Source organism: Lupinus angustifolius, chromosome LG06, assembly GCF_001865875.1.
Source record: "Lupinus angustifolius cultivar Tanjil chromosome LG06, LupAngTanjil_v1.0, whole genome shotgun sequence".
NCBI classification, from domain to species: domain Eukaryota; kingdom Viridiplantae; phylum Streptophyta; class Magnoliopsida; order Fabales; family Fabaceae; genus Lupinus; species Lupinus angustifolius.
The window spans coordinates 2,313,413-2,325,765 of record NC_032014.1 but is presented as its reverse complement, the minus strand read 5'-3'; the positions used below and the strand labels follow the sequence as shown (position 1 = coordinate 2,325,765).

General features: G+C 31.2%; 2 protein-coding genes and 1 long non-coding RNA gene across 3 annotated transcripts; all 3 read left to right on the top strand.

Moving 5' to 3' along the window:
* Nucleotides 4,251–8,782, top strand: LOC109348847 (AT-hook motif nuclear-localized protein 13-like). The gene is made up of 5 exons (XM_019589433.1): nucleotides 4,251–4,830; nucleotides 4,915–4,967; nucleotides 5,458–5,589; nucleotides 7,907–8,068; nucleotides 8,197–8,782. The coding sequence occupies exons 1-5, from the start codon at nucleotides 4,347–4,349 to the stop codon at nucleotides 8,452–8,454; spliced, it is 1,089 nt and encodes a 362-aa protein (XP_019444978.1). The 5' UTR covers nucleotides 4,251–4,346; the 3' UTR covers nucleotides 8,455–8,782.
* On the top strand, nucleotides 5,609–6,502 carry LOC109348850. Its single transcript, XR_002107805.1, has 2 exons — nucleotides 5,609–6,219; nucleotides 6,266–6,502. It is a non-coding gene; the product is annotated as an uncharacterized LOC109348850 (long non-coding RNA).
* Nucleotides 10,828–11,465, top strand: LOC109348849. The gene has a single exon (XM_019589435.1). It carries the CDS (start codon nucleotides 10,947–10,949, stop codon nucleotides 11,337–11,339), a length of 393 nt encoding a protein of 130 aa, XP_019444980.1. The 5' UTR covers nucleotides 10,828–10,946; the 3' UTR covers nucleotides 11,340–11,465.

Sequence of the window (12,353 nt, the reverse complement as noted above, 5' to 3'; positions counted from 1 at the left end):
TGTTTGTTATTGTGGGAAAAAAATATATGATGTTCTTATATTATGGGGAATTATAATTAAATTATAAAATAATGTATGAGATTCAAATAAAAATAAAAATAATATTTATCGTTGGAGATGTTCTCAGAAGTTCAACTCTCTCCCTGTACTTCTTTGTTTACTGTATTATAAATATTAAATGAATAGTGATTTGAATTAAATGCTAACTTGGAAAATGAAGTATAAGTTTGCTATATTTTGTTGTAATAAAATAGAATTAGAAAAAGAGTTTAAAATATGTGTACTAACAATGTAAAGTTTTTTATATTGTCAGCATATCATCCACCATTAATTTGTATTACTTTTGTTTGAGAGTCAAGAGTGATTAACAAATCAATAATGGAAGAAGAAAACATATTAAATCCTTATATATAGAGAGAAAAATACTTAGAAAAAACATATTAAATCCTTAGAAAAAAGACGAGAGAAAAATAGAAGAAGAAAAAATGACAATGAGCTCACTAAAAACTTTTTTTCTTATATATAGAGAGAAAATTGATAGAAAAGTCACATTTGTTGTTAACTTATATTAATAGACTTATTTTTTGCTGTTGAATAATGTTCAATTCACTAATATATTTTTTCTTTCTCCATATAATTAAAAAAGTTATCTTTCTTTTTAATGTCCTCTTAAATATACGAAAGTGACACCTCGTTTTAAACTCACATAAAGTTGACATATGTTAGTTAAAGTGATATATTTCATATGACCATAATTTTTAAGTTGATTTGTTAAATTTAAAAGCTAAAAAATGCTTTAGCAATCCCGAAGTTTCCCTTCAGACGTTGATTCCACATGTAATGAATTTTAAGACAATTGGATTTTTGGCACATTATCTTATAATTCTATACGAAATTAAAGTATTTTCTTATATTATAAGATAATTAATTTTCTCCAACCACTAATAGTAAAACATGTGTATTGCTTTTTTAATTTTTATAAATATTTTTATAAAAAATAATTGAATATAATGCATGTTCATTATTTTAGTGGGTGAGAGAGATAACTTATCTCTTTATATTAAGAGATATTTTATTCTCATTCTATAAAGTCTTCAAATATATTTATAGATTATAGAATAAAGTATCCACTAATATCAGGGAATAACTTATTTTTTAAAATTCATTAAGTGTTTGATACATCTCTTATTTCACTTATCTCTAAAAGTTTTCATTATAAAATAAAAAATAAAATACATGTTAAATAGTGAATAAATTTAATGAAAAGAAGTTATCTTCTAGTATGAATAAATATTTTATTTCTAGGAGTACCTCATTTAGAGATGAGTTTGATTCACAACCTTCAACATTTTGTTATAAATGAAGAAGAAAATGTGTGAAGTAATATATTATAATATTCTTGAAATAAGAAACAATAAGATAATATATAAGTATTATGTATTTAATAAAATTAAAATTTCAGTACAAAAAAACAACTATATAAAAAGTAATAAAATAATATGGAATACAATAAAATAATATATTGTCAAATTTATAATTAATGCAACGAAAATATGAAATTATTAAAATAATATATAGTTACGTTATTTTAATAAATTCTAATAAATAATATATTATTTGATTAAGATGTGATAATCTATATCACACATATATATATATATATATATAATGGAAAGTTTTATTAAAAAAATTCAATTGTTCTATTGATATTAACTTTTATTTACTGATTTACTCCTTATAAAGGATTGAATGAACTAAAAGGTAGTTGCAATTGAGTAATTTTACATTTATTTCAATTTACCAAAATAATATATAGTACTTGGATATATTCCATATAATACAGTGTTTCTAATAAATTATATTTGTATTTCTAAATTGTATCATATTACCTCCCTAAAATTAAATAAATATATCATTACAACTCAGAGTAAATTTATAATTTTTTATTTAACTCATATCAATTTATCATAAAGTATTACTTATAATATTAAATTCATTCAAAAATGAAGATTGAGAAACATAATAGTGTATCAGAGGTATTATAAGACAAATTTTGTAATGAATATATTATTTGTGAATAAAATAGGTTCATTACAGAATTATGTCTTACCATATATACCTTTTGTAGTAATTGGCATTTTGTATTTGTGTATCTCCATTCTTATTTTTATATAGAGTATATTTTTCCTAAGTTGACATACAAATCTTGCTTATTGTATGAAACTAATTATTTAATTTGTATACATTTCGTTCTTCAGAATTAGAATGTATTTTTTTGGTTGATATTACTATTTAAGAATATAACTTGTTTTAGTTGACATGCAACATATAACCCAATCGAGAATGAAAATTTAAGAAGATAATATATAATACTTAATATGATATACATAAAGCTTTTACAAATTTCTCATTTTATGTCCTATAATAATCGTTACAAAGTTGTGGAGGAATAGAAGAAGAATAATGATATATAGATAAAAACCAATATGTGAAAGTTTTTAGTAATTATGAATGATAGATATTAGAAAAATAAATTTGGAATATGAAAATTATGTCATAATAATTACCCATAGTTTTGACATTATTAATAGTAAGTATATAGAACTTTATTGTAGTTATTAATGATAAAGGTTAGAAAAGGATAAATTTTAAATATAAACGTTATATTGTAGTTACTAATAGTTTTGAATTTATTAATAAAAGAAAATATAAATATAGATAATGTAGAAGAAGTATAGATAACAATTTTTATATTATTCTCTATATATTTCATAAAAAATTGATGACCTTGTCAACACCTATAATATAAATGAATAACATGATATAGAGTAATCATTAAATGAATAACCAGTTGGATACTTGGATGAATTGAATGGTAACTTCCAGAATGAAATATAATTTAAAAGTTAAAACTTTATATGATCGTAGTATAGAGATAGATTATAGATCATGAATATACATAATTGTCATTAATAATTTTAATATTAATGTGATGCACAAAATAATTATATTTTTAACTTATATTATATTATAATTTATTTATTCCGTGGTGTGTAGGAAAGTTGGTAAAGACAAAATTTACCTCCAAACTATCAGAAAATAATTATCCATCCACATTCAACGAGATACTTTTTATGCACAATTTTTTACTATATTAAAAAACAAGTCTGTTATTAAGATTTTTAAGTGAATTCATTATAACATGTTTTTATATTTACCTCCACTCGACCTAGTAAAGCATATGCTTTGGGATAATAATCATGCAATAAATTAATGGAAAAAGAAGTCCTAAAATTAAAACCCGATCTTTTACTAATGATAAAAGAAGTTCGACCTAAATATTTTATTTTTGTAGATAATCCAATCCAAATATAAAAAACTAACAAAAATGTTTTAGCCTAAATTAGCAATTCCAAAGTTCTTCCTTCTACCGTGCAGTCTAAAATGGTTTTTGAGCTATTCTTTTTTGCTGTTGTGTTTTTTTATAAATTCACCTATGTCAATGTCACTCCCTGGTCTACCTTTTCTTAAGAAATTTTCTACATTATAGTGTCACCATTTGAATTTAACAAACCATTTGAATAAATTTAACAAACCAATTTTCTACATTATAGTGTCACTTCTTTTTCTTCAATATTTTAAGTCTAACAAACCATTTGAATACAAAAGATAAGGTAATATGTATTTACTTATGGCGGGGGAAATAAAATTGGTCGGAAAGAGAAAAAAATAAAATAAGGTAACTATTTTCTAGGTAATAATTTGATGGAAAAAGAGAAGCAATAAAAATGGAATGTAATACTAACAAAGTAATATTTGTAAAACTTATTATATCTTCGTAAATATCAAAATATTAATAGTTCAAATACCATAAGTGACACTAACACTTGTTGTGAGAGTGAAATATGCATTCCAAAAGATACTATCAACAAAGTGATGAGATACTAGTACAAAAAAATAAAATGTAATATGAGGAAAAATGTATATATTCACAGTGTATAAGTTTTGTAATCTATTACTGCATTATATATCATTGATATTTAATTATTGTTGATTTTTCAAAAAAAATCTAAATAAATAATGGAGGATGAAGTGCATTGATATAAATTTTTACATTAACAATGCATGCATTTTACACTCATGTAATATTTGATCGGAAAAAGAAAATCATAAAATAGGATCTAAAATGAATTTAAACCCTAAATTAATAATCCCGTACCATTTCTCCCTTATTTAATGAACTTGTTGGGTACCTGAATTGGTGTCTCTATAAAATCCACCACTCATTTTGTCACTCTCTTTCATACTTCCCTCTGCGTTTTTTCTCTCTTCCTTGATCCGCCACCATGGATTCACGAGAACAGCCACCTCATCACCCTAACGTTATGGTGGGACCCACCTCTTTCCCCAACACGATCCCACCTTCCATTATGGCCCCCGCCACCGCTCGATTCCCTTTCACCTCCATGCCCCACCACCACCACCACCAGCCACCTCCTCCGCCCTCAAATAACAACAACTCTTCCTCCGAACCCTTCACCATCAACAACAACAACAATAACAACAGTGTCGCCCCTTACGAAGACGGTTCCTCTTCGGCATTGAAGCCGTGCGGGTTAACCGCCATTGACTCAGGCAAGAAGAAGAGAGGTCGCCCTAGGAAGTACTCACCTGACGCTGCTAACATTGCTTTAGGTTTGGCTCCCGCCGTAACGCAGCAAGTGTCTCCTCCTCCTTCTGGCGGCAGCTCCGCTCCCTCCTCCGAGCCTCTGGCCAAGAAGCATAGGGGAAGACCACCGGGTTCTGGAAAGAAGCAACTCGACGCGCTTGGTATTTAATTTCTCTATGTATTGTGTGATTATTGATTATTTATGGAATTGAATTGTACTAATTGTTATTGTTTATTGTCTTCAGGAGCTGGTGGCACTGGTTTTACTCCTCATGTAATTTTCGTAGAGACTGGCGAGGTATGCAATAGGATCATTGTATACTAATGCATATAACTCATTACTTTCTGCTTACATAAATTTATTTGTTTCTATAAATATGACATTGATAGTAACACATTGTAATTAGTGTTTGAAAGAGAGCCAAATTTTGGCAAGTTTAAACTGTTTAATGTAGTTCAACATTTGGTAGATGCTAATTACATGGACAGGTTATCTATACAAAACATGTTGATATTGTGACCCCCTCTCACCAAAGGGGGTGGGGGTGGGATCTTACATGATATCGATAAGATCTTCCATTTACTGAAGAAATATAAGGCTGAAGTTTTCTGAATTTTAAAAGCTTTATGTTACTTTATGAATTGCTTTGCTAATGCAGATTTACTAACTTACCTGAGCTGCTTTATGTTATGTTTTTAAACTGTTATTTTTAAGTTTTTGTAGCCAATCTTGGTGGACGTTACTATTGTCACAAATCATATCATGAATATGCTTCTATTGTTTGTAGGACATTGCAGCAAAAGTTGTGGCCTTTTCTCAAGAAGGACCTCGGACAGTTTGCATCCTTTCTGCTCATGGTGCAATCAGCAATATCACCCTTCGACAGCCAACAACGCCTGGGGGTACTGTCACATATGAGGTACTTTTCGGTTCTACATGCTTTTTAGAATGCTTTTTTTTATACTACCAAGGGTATCCCTCACCCTATAGGTAAGGAGCTAATCCCTTTCGGGGTGCGTGGCTACCCCTCCCAACAAGTGTCGAGGAATCAAACTTTTGATATTTTGGTATTTCTGGGGATCTAGCGGGGCCTGCTTTTTAGGATGCATTGAATACCCATTTATAGGTCGTATATGTTTTATATTGAAATTATCTGATGTAGTATATGCTTGTTTGATATGCATATTTCTTTAAGTATAGCTTGTGATGAAGAACATGTTACTACATTCATTTATTATCTTGCAGCGTGTAATCTGAATTTTCCATATCTTCCACTACAAAAAAATATTACTGCGCTTTCATACATGAAGTATATCAATATCTTTTATATGGATTACTTGTTTCTTTAACTTATATATTTTTTATTCTCATTTCTTGCTCACGTGTGTGGGATGGGGTGTTAAAAACATTGGTAGAACAATTTTCTGTGGCATAGTAGAGATGTTGGAGCACACAATTTTGAATCTGCTATCGGAACCATTACTGTAATATTGATGTTTATCCATGTGGCTGACCTCACATAGCGAAAAGGTGTCGGTGTTGTTGTGTAGTGTAAGAATTGTTATCAAAAGAAAGATCATCTGAATTTTGCATAGCTATTGCCTTAATTCTTTTAGATAGCCTGATTCAAATATGTGGGTGAATATCTGTTTAAACCTTAAATTGAGTTGAATGGTATTGGTGAGCTATCTCCTCTGTTATATTAGTACATTATGAAATACCTTCCTCCTTTTCTTTCTCATTTTGCTAATACTAAATTTAATATGGGGGGGAAATCTGCTTCGGAAATTATGCTTCTGTTGTTGTGGAAGGAAATGGATCTTGTGATAGCATGCTATAACTCCATAAGGATTCTGTGTGCACTGGTGATTTGAACTGTGAAAAAATGATCTCGCAGAATTTGTGGTGTCTGTCACACAATATTAATTGTCTCATTTGAAGTTCATCTCTTTTGGTGTGTAATGCTAGTGATGGTTTTATCCAACAACTACGGATCTCCTTTTGCTGATAGGTTAGGATATTTAAAACACCCTGTTTATGAAATCTTTTAACAGGCCTTCTCATTCTCTAAGAATTTGTCATGGTTGCTTAATAACTTAGTTTCCATGTAGGAGTGATGGCTTAGTGACCACTACAGATGGCAGTGGGCAGGGTTCTGAAGTACCCATTCCCATAGCCACATTTTAGAAAAAGACACGCACCTGTCTCCATATCCATGTGAGTAGCAACTTTAATACTAATTTCCATACATCTATGGGTATCAAATCTGGACCCAATACCCATGTCTTAGTTCAATAGAATATGTTTCTCCTTTTATGCAACTTGGGTTCAACTCCAGCGAACCATGGGTTAAATCAGCTGGGTTAGTTGTTAGTTTTGAAACTAAACCGTTCTCTGCAAGTCGGAAATGCCTCATCTCAACCCGTGGTGAGTCAGGTTGGTTCACGTGTTGCAACCTACTTTGGCTCCTCTAAACATGGGTAATGTGTCCAGGTATAGGTACATGCGACCAGAGGGTTTTAGGTACGAAGATGGAAACTGAAGTTACTCACAGACACATGTACGAGTCTTCTCCTGTAATGCGGGTGTGAGGATGGGGACAATTCGTGTAAGTTTTGAGGCTGAATCAAGTGAGAAGCTAAAATTGTATTGGTGTTGGTTTGTGGTACCCAAGCAGTATCATTGTATCAAAGACTGGTACTGCTACTTTCTGGACTAGCAATAATTTGGGTGATGGTGAAGATGGGACGAGTACATTTTTGGAGTAAGGTTTCGTCCTGATGTTGAGAAATACCACTGTGTAGATGCTCCTAATTCCTAGTCCTGGTAGGTGTTGTTGATCTTCACTGTACAAACTACAAAATGTACTTTGGAGTTGGAACTCTGAAGAACTTAACTTTATTGTACGATTTGATTCACATTCAGGTTTTCACTTAGGCCTTAGTTAAAATTACACAGTTGTTCATATTTGTGGTTGACTTATGTGTAAGTGCTGCAGTGTATCAAATTAATTTAATTTTTTTTTCCTTTTTCTTGCTTTTGATAAATTGTTATTTTGTACGTTTTCCATGCAGCCCCCTAGTTGGCAAAGGTATACTTTATAGTTGTTTGTCAGTGCTCACATTGATGGGTCTATTTCTCATGAAGTTTAGCGTCATCCTTGGTTTTGCTTATGTTGAATTTTACATAACTTAGGTTGAAAATGCCATTATTTTGATACTGTTCATTCTTTTCAGGGCCTATTTGAAATTATATCTCTATCAGGTTCAACATTGCTATCTGAAAAGGGTAGTGGTCATAGCAAAATGGATGGCTTGAGTGTGTCCCTTGCAGGCTCTGATGGGCGAGTTTTAGGTGGCATAGTTGCTGGAACGCTCATGGCTGCATCACAAGTACAGGTATTGCTCTTCTCCAATGGTAGAGAATTTTTTGCTTTTAAACAATGAAATTTGCCTTCACCCTATGTAGATGTTATAAGAGTACGCTGTGTATTTAATTTTGTAACGTCTTTTTAAAATAATAACAGGTCATTGTCGGTAGCTTCATTGCTGAGCGCAAAAAATCTAGCTCAAACAACCTGAAATCTGGACCATCAGCGCCATCACCCCAAATGTTAACTTTTGGTGCACCTGCATCTCCAACCAGTCCTACCTCTCAAGGGCCTTCATCCGATTCTTCTGATGACAATGATACTGGACCTGGTCTCTACAATAATGCTCCTCCGCCTATTCATAATATGCCATTGTACCATCACCCGTTATGGGCTGGCCAAACTCAGCAGTGAAGGTGCTTGTTTAGGTTTAACAGTGCTGAAGCAGGGTGGTGTATCTGCATGGTTTCAGAATAGTGGCTAGAGCTCAAATTCTAAAATGCTAACATGCATTTTTGGAACTGATCTTAGAAGAGACTATCTTATGGTATAAATTTATTTCTAGTTACCTGCTGCTGATTAGGACATCTAAAATCATATTTAAAACAATGCCATTGATGATAGCTTTTGGTCATTTGAGCTTGTTGCAGATTTGAATCTTCATGTGTCTGTTAGTTAGGTATATGAGTTGTGTCCCCTTATCTGAGTTGCATGTTTATTATTAAATTTCTTATTTACCTGAGATTTGGCAATAGTTCTCTTTATTACCAAAAATTGGAAAGGTTAAATTTCATATTTACACTACGCATCCGTCTGCACATATCAGGCATAATTCTCACATACAACTGAATGCAATGCATGTTACGGCAATGATTAATGAATCTTTGTAGTTAAAGTCAGAATTTATTTATTCAGTATCCAGTGTCCAAGTTCTTTTAAGGATGTAGTGATATAGTAGGATCTTTTTAAACTGTGTGGAATAATGTGATAGGTTTTGCGCATATTAAAATGAACTTGAAAAACTCCTCTTCTTGTAGGGTAAAGAAGTGCCAGTATCTATTATTGATTAATTAAAGTATGTTACTGAGATTTTAATATGCAAAATGATCTAAAAATGGATACATACTTTACATACTTATTTCACACACTACACATTCACTTTAAACTTTAAACTAGCTTTATTCAACTTATCATGAGAAAATGTACTATTATCACAACTACTTCCTCTAACTCAAATCACGTTGGATTGGCACTCTATATTGCCAATCACGTTGGATTGGCATGTTTGCACCATGATAATAAGAAATCGATTGCAAATTACTCTACGAACTCAGATAAAAACAAAAAATAATTATAATAAAAATGGTAGTGAACCTCATTTAGTATTTGTAATATCGTCTAAAAAATTTGTAAACTGTCCTCCAAGCTATTTAACGGAATAAAACTTTAAAAGCGAAAGGTTATATACATTAAAAATAAGTTTTTGTAATAAAAAAAACGTGAAATCAATTAAAATTTATTTATATTTTAGATAAAAAAATATATTTTATATTTGAGTCCGGAAAAATAAATACAGCTATGATTATTAAATCTCCAAAAGTGAAGAAAGTGGTACCGACTAATTTAATATAGTTCCACGTTGAATGGTTTCAACTTTCATATATAGGCAGCGTTTATTGAAATAACATTCCATGATATGACTCATTGAGGTTTGAGGCTGAACTACCTAATTAATAAATTGATGAATGGTTGCACGATGTTACGCGCAATTGACACCCCAAACACTTCCACAAATTTCTAGCATCACCCACAAATCCAATAATATCGAACCACCCTATGTTTTAGCTTCTAATAAAACACGTTTATCTAATTTCTTAACTAAAAATAACTCAAATCACCGGTAATCCTCATTTTCACCGTTTAATATTTAATCCCGTTATTTTTATTTTGAAATTCTACATACACATATAATTTATTTACATAAAATCTCAAATATCCCACAAAATATACAATTACATAGTAGAAAACACTTCCATATGCACCACGCGCCACTTATGCCCCTGAACAACAAATCCCTGTGTGGTAGAGGAGAGTCATCCGTGACAAAGGTAGCAACTAATAACCTCTCGACTTAACACGCGCCTCCCTAAGAGCGTATTGTTCTCTTGCAATGCAAGGGATTCTAAATCCAACGGCTACTTCCCATTATTGCAAGGCAACACCCAAATACATCCAAAGCAACCTTTTCTATGCTATATGGGCTAATACATAAGGAAAGTGACACTTGGATCTGTATTTTTTGCTACAAAAATAAAATATTTTAGCTTTATCCTAATTTTTTAACAATATTTGTCAAAATAGTCTATTACCAATCTATTATGTATTTTTGCAAGTAAAAAAATCAAATAAATAATGTAAATTTAAACCTTCACAATATTTTTTTAATATATCATTAATTAATTCTCTAAAATGACTGATGTGATAGCATGAGGCTAATTTGATTATATCTTTTATGTATGACAAAGTTGTAGTCTGAAGAATTAATTTAACATTTTCCTTTTTTTATTTCTCAATATAAGGGTATTTTTTTTAGCATTTATTGAGTCATTATCCAATTCAAATCACTTATACAATTTGCAATTTTTAAGTTAAAACTAAAAAAGAGTGAGGTCACTGGTCAATATGGAATGTAAATAAACAATAAACGGAATGAAAATGATTTGTTAATAAAAACATTATAATTGAAAATGAAAAACGTTTTGTTATATTAAAGAGGCACGCCCTTTATATTGTTTATTGTTCTGTCGAAACATAAAGTGTTGTTGTTGTTGTTGGAAGTTCTAAAGCCACAAACATAAAACTCATCTTCCACTTTAACTTCAATCTCCTCCTTTTGTTTTCATCTAATGGATTGTCTTGTGATGCCAATTTCATTGATCCGTCGTTGCTCTACAGGTTCTCGTTTCGGTTATATCCCTCTAACTAAAGATGATTTGGATCATGAACCCAACCCCGTTAAGGTGATGGTAGGAAAAGAGAAGAAGGTGTTTTTTGTAGACCCTTTCATATTACAAGAGTACCCTTTTCAGTTTTTGATTGATATCTCTATGAAGAACACAAGTTCAATGGAAAAGGGTCATTTCCATTTCACAAGAAGCCATAGCCAAAGGAGAGTTATCTTTGTAGATGTGGATGCTCTTTTGTTTGAGCACATGTTATGGCTCATGCACAATGATGTTTCTTCTTTGTTTCAGCTCAATTTGAAGGAGATTGTTGAGTTCTATGCCCAGGATATGTAAATGTAATGTTATCAATTTTCATAGCAGAGGTACTCTGTTTTACACATTTAGGTTCACACTTAATTATCAGATTAGAGTGCCTTGTGAGAGTTGAGATACAAAAAGAATACATAGATTCTTGTATTATGTGGCTATTAAATATATCATTAGTACACTGATGTATAATTATCATGATCTATGGTTTTACTTTCATCGCTCTTTTTATATTATTATATGATATATGATCAGCAGAAGCTTATTCATCCTAATCATCCCCAAGAGCAGCAACACAAGAACCAAATTTAGTTATATCGTAATATATCATCTTGTTGAAAATTTTCCCTAATTTATTTCTCATTTTATGTACAACTTCAAGGAAAATATAAAGATTGGTTATTTTTCTGCTGGGCCACTTTGGTTAGAAGTAATCAAATTTGCACAATAATGGGGCACTGGATTGGATGATTCGCCCATGTTCTATACACATGTATTGTTAACCATTCTAAAGGAGCTTAAGGAATTAAAGAAACAAGAAAATTTGACCCACCAATTTAACGGTCACACGCGTCTAAGTGGTTGTCAAAATCAAGAGTTAATTCTTCATTTGGGTGTAGGTGTCCTCCAACTTTCCTAGTTCCTACCTCCCAATATTTCATTTTAGGTTTAGGTACCGACTTCGACACGTGCTTGTAATTTTAATAGCCTAAAGTATCGTCTATACTAATAACATGATCACATGTAATCGATTTCATCAAAGTAACGTTCAAACTTATGTTGATGTGTAAGTTCGTCTGAATCCACGCCCTCCGGAAACAATTTTGTAGCTAAAATTTGTTTTGTTACGGTAAAAGAAGACACTTGATGAAAGACATCTTAAAATGTAGGTCACCTGTCAATAATAGAGGAGCCTCTTCTTTCTCGTCATGCATGAAAAGAGCCTCCACATTTATTTTCTTCTTTTTTCCCTACCAATAATGCCCTCCTCACAATAGTTGTCTTATGTGTTGTTTATGATGCGTATAAAAGTAAAAAGAA

Bases quoted from the DNA above. Each gene is read 5' to 3' on its own strand.
- LOC109348849 (XM_019589435.1), top strand. From the start codon at position 10,947: ATGGATTGTCTTGTGATGCCAATTTCATTGATCCGTCGTTGCTCTACA.
- LOC109348847 (XM_019589433.1), top strand. From the start codon at position 4,347: ATGGATTCACGAGAACAGCCACCTCATCACCCTAACGTTATGGTGGGA. The intron at 4,831-4,914 runs GTATTTAATTTC...TATTGTCTTCAG, and splicing joins GAAGCAACTCGACGCGCTTG to GAGCTGGTGGCACTGGTTTT. The intron at 4,968-5,457 runs GTATGCAATAGG...TATTGTTTGTAG, and splicing joins TTTTCGTAGAGACTGGCGAG to GACATTGCAGCAAAAGTTGT.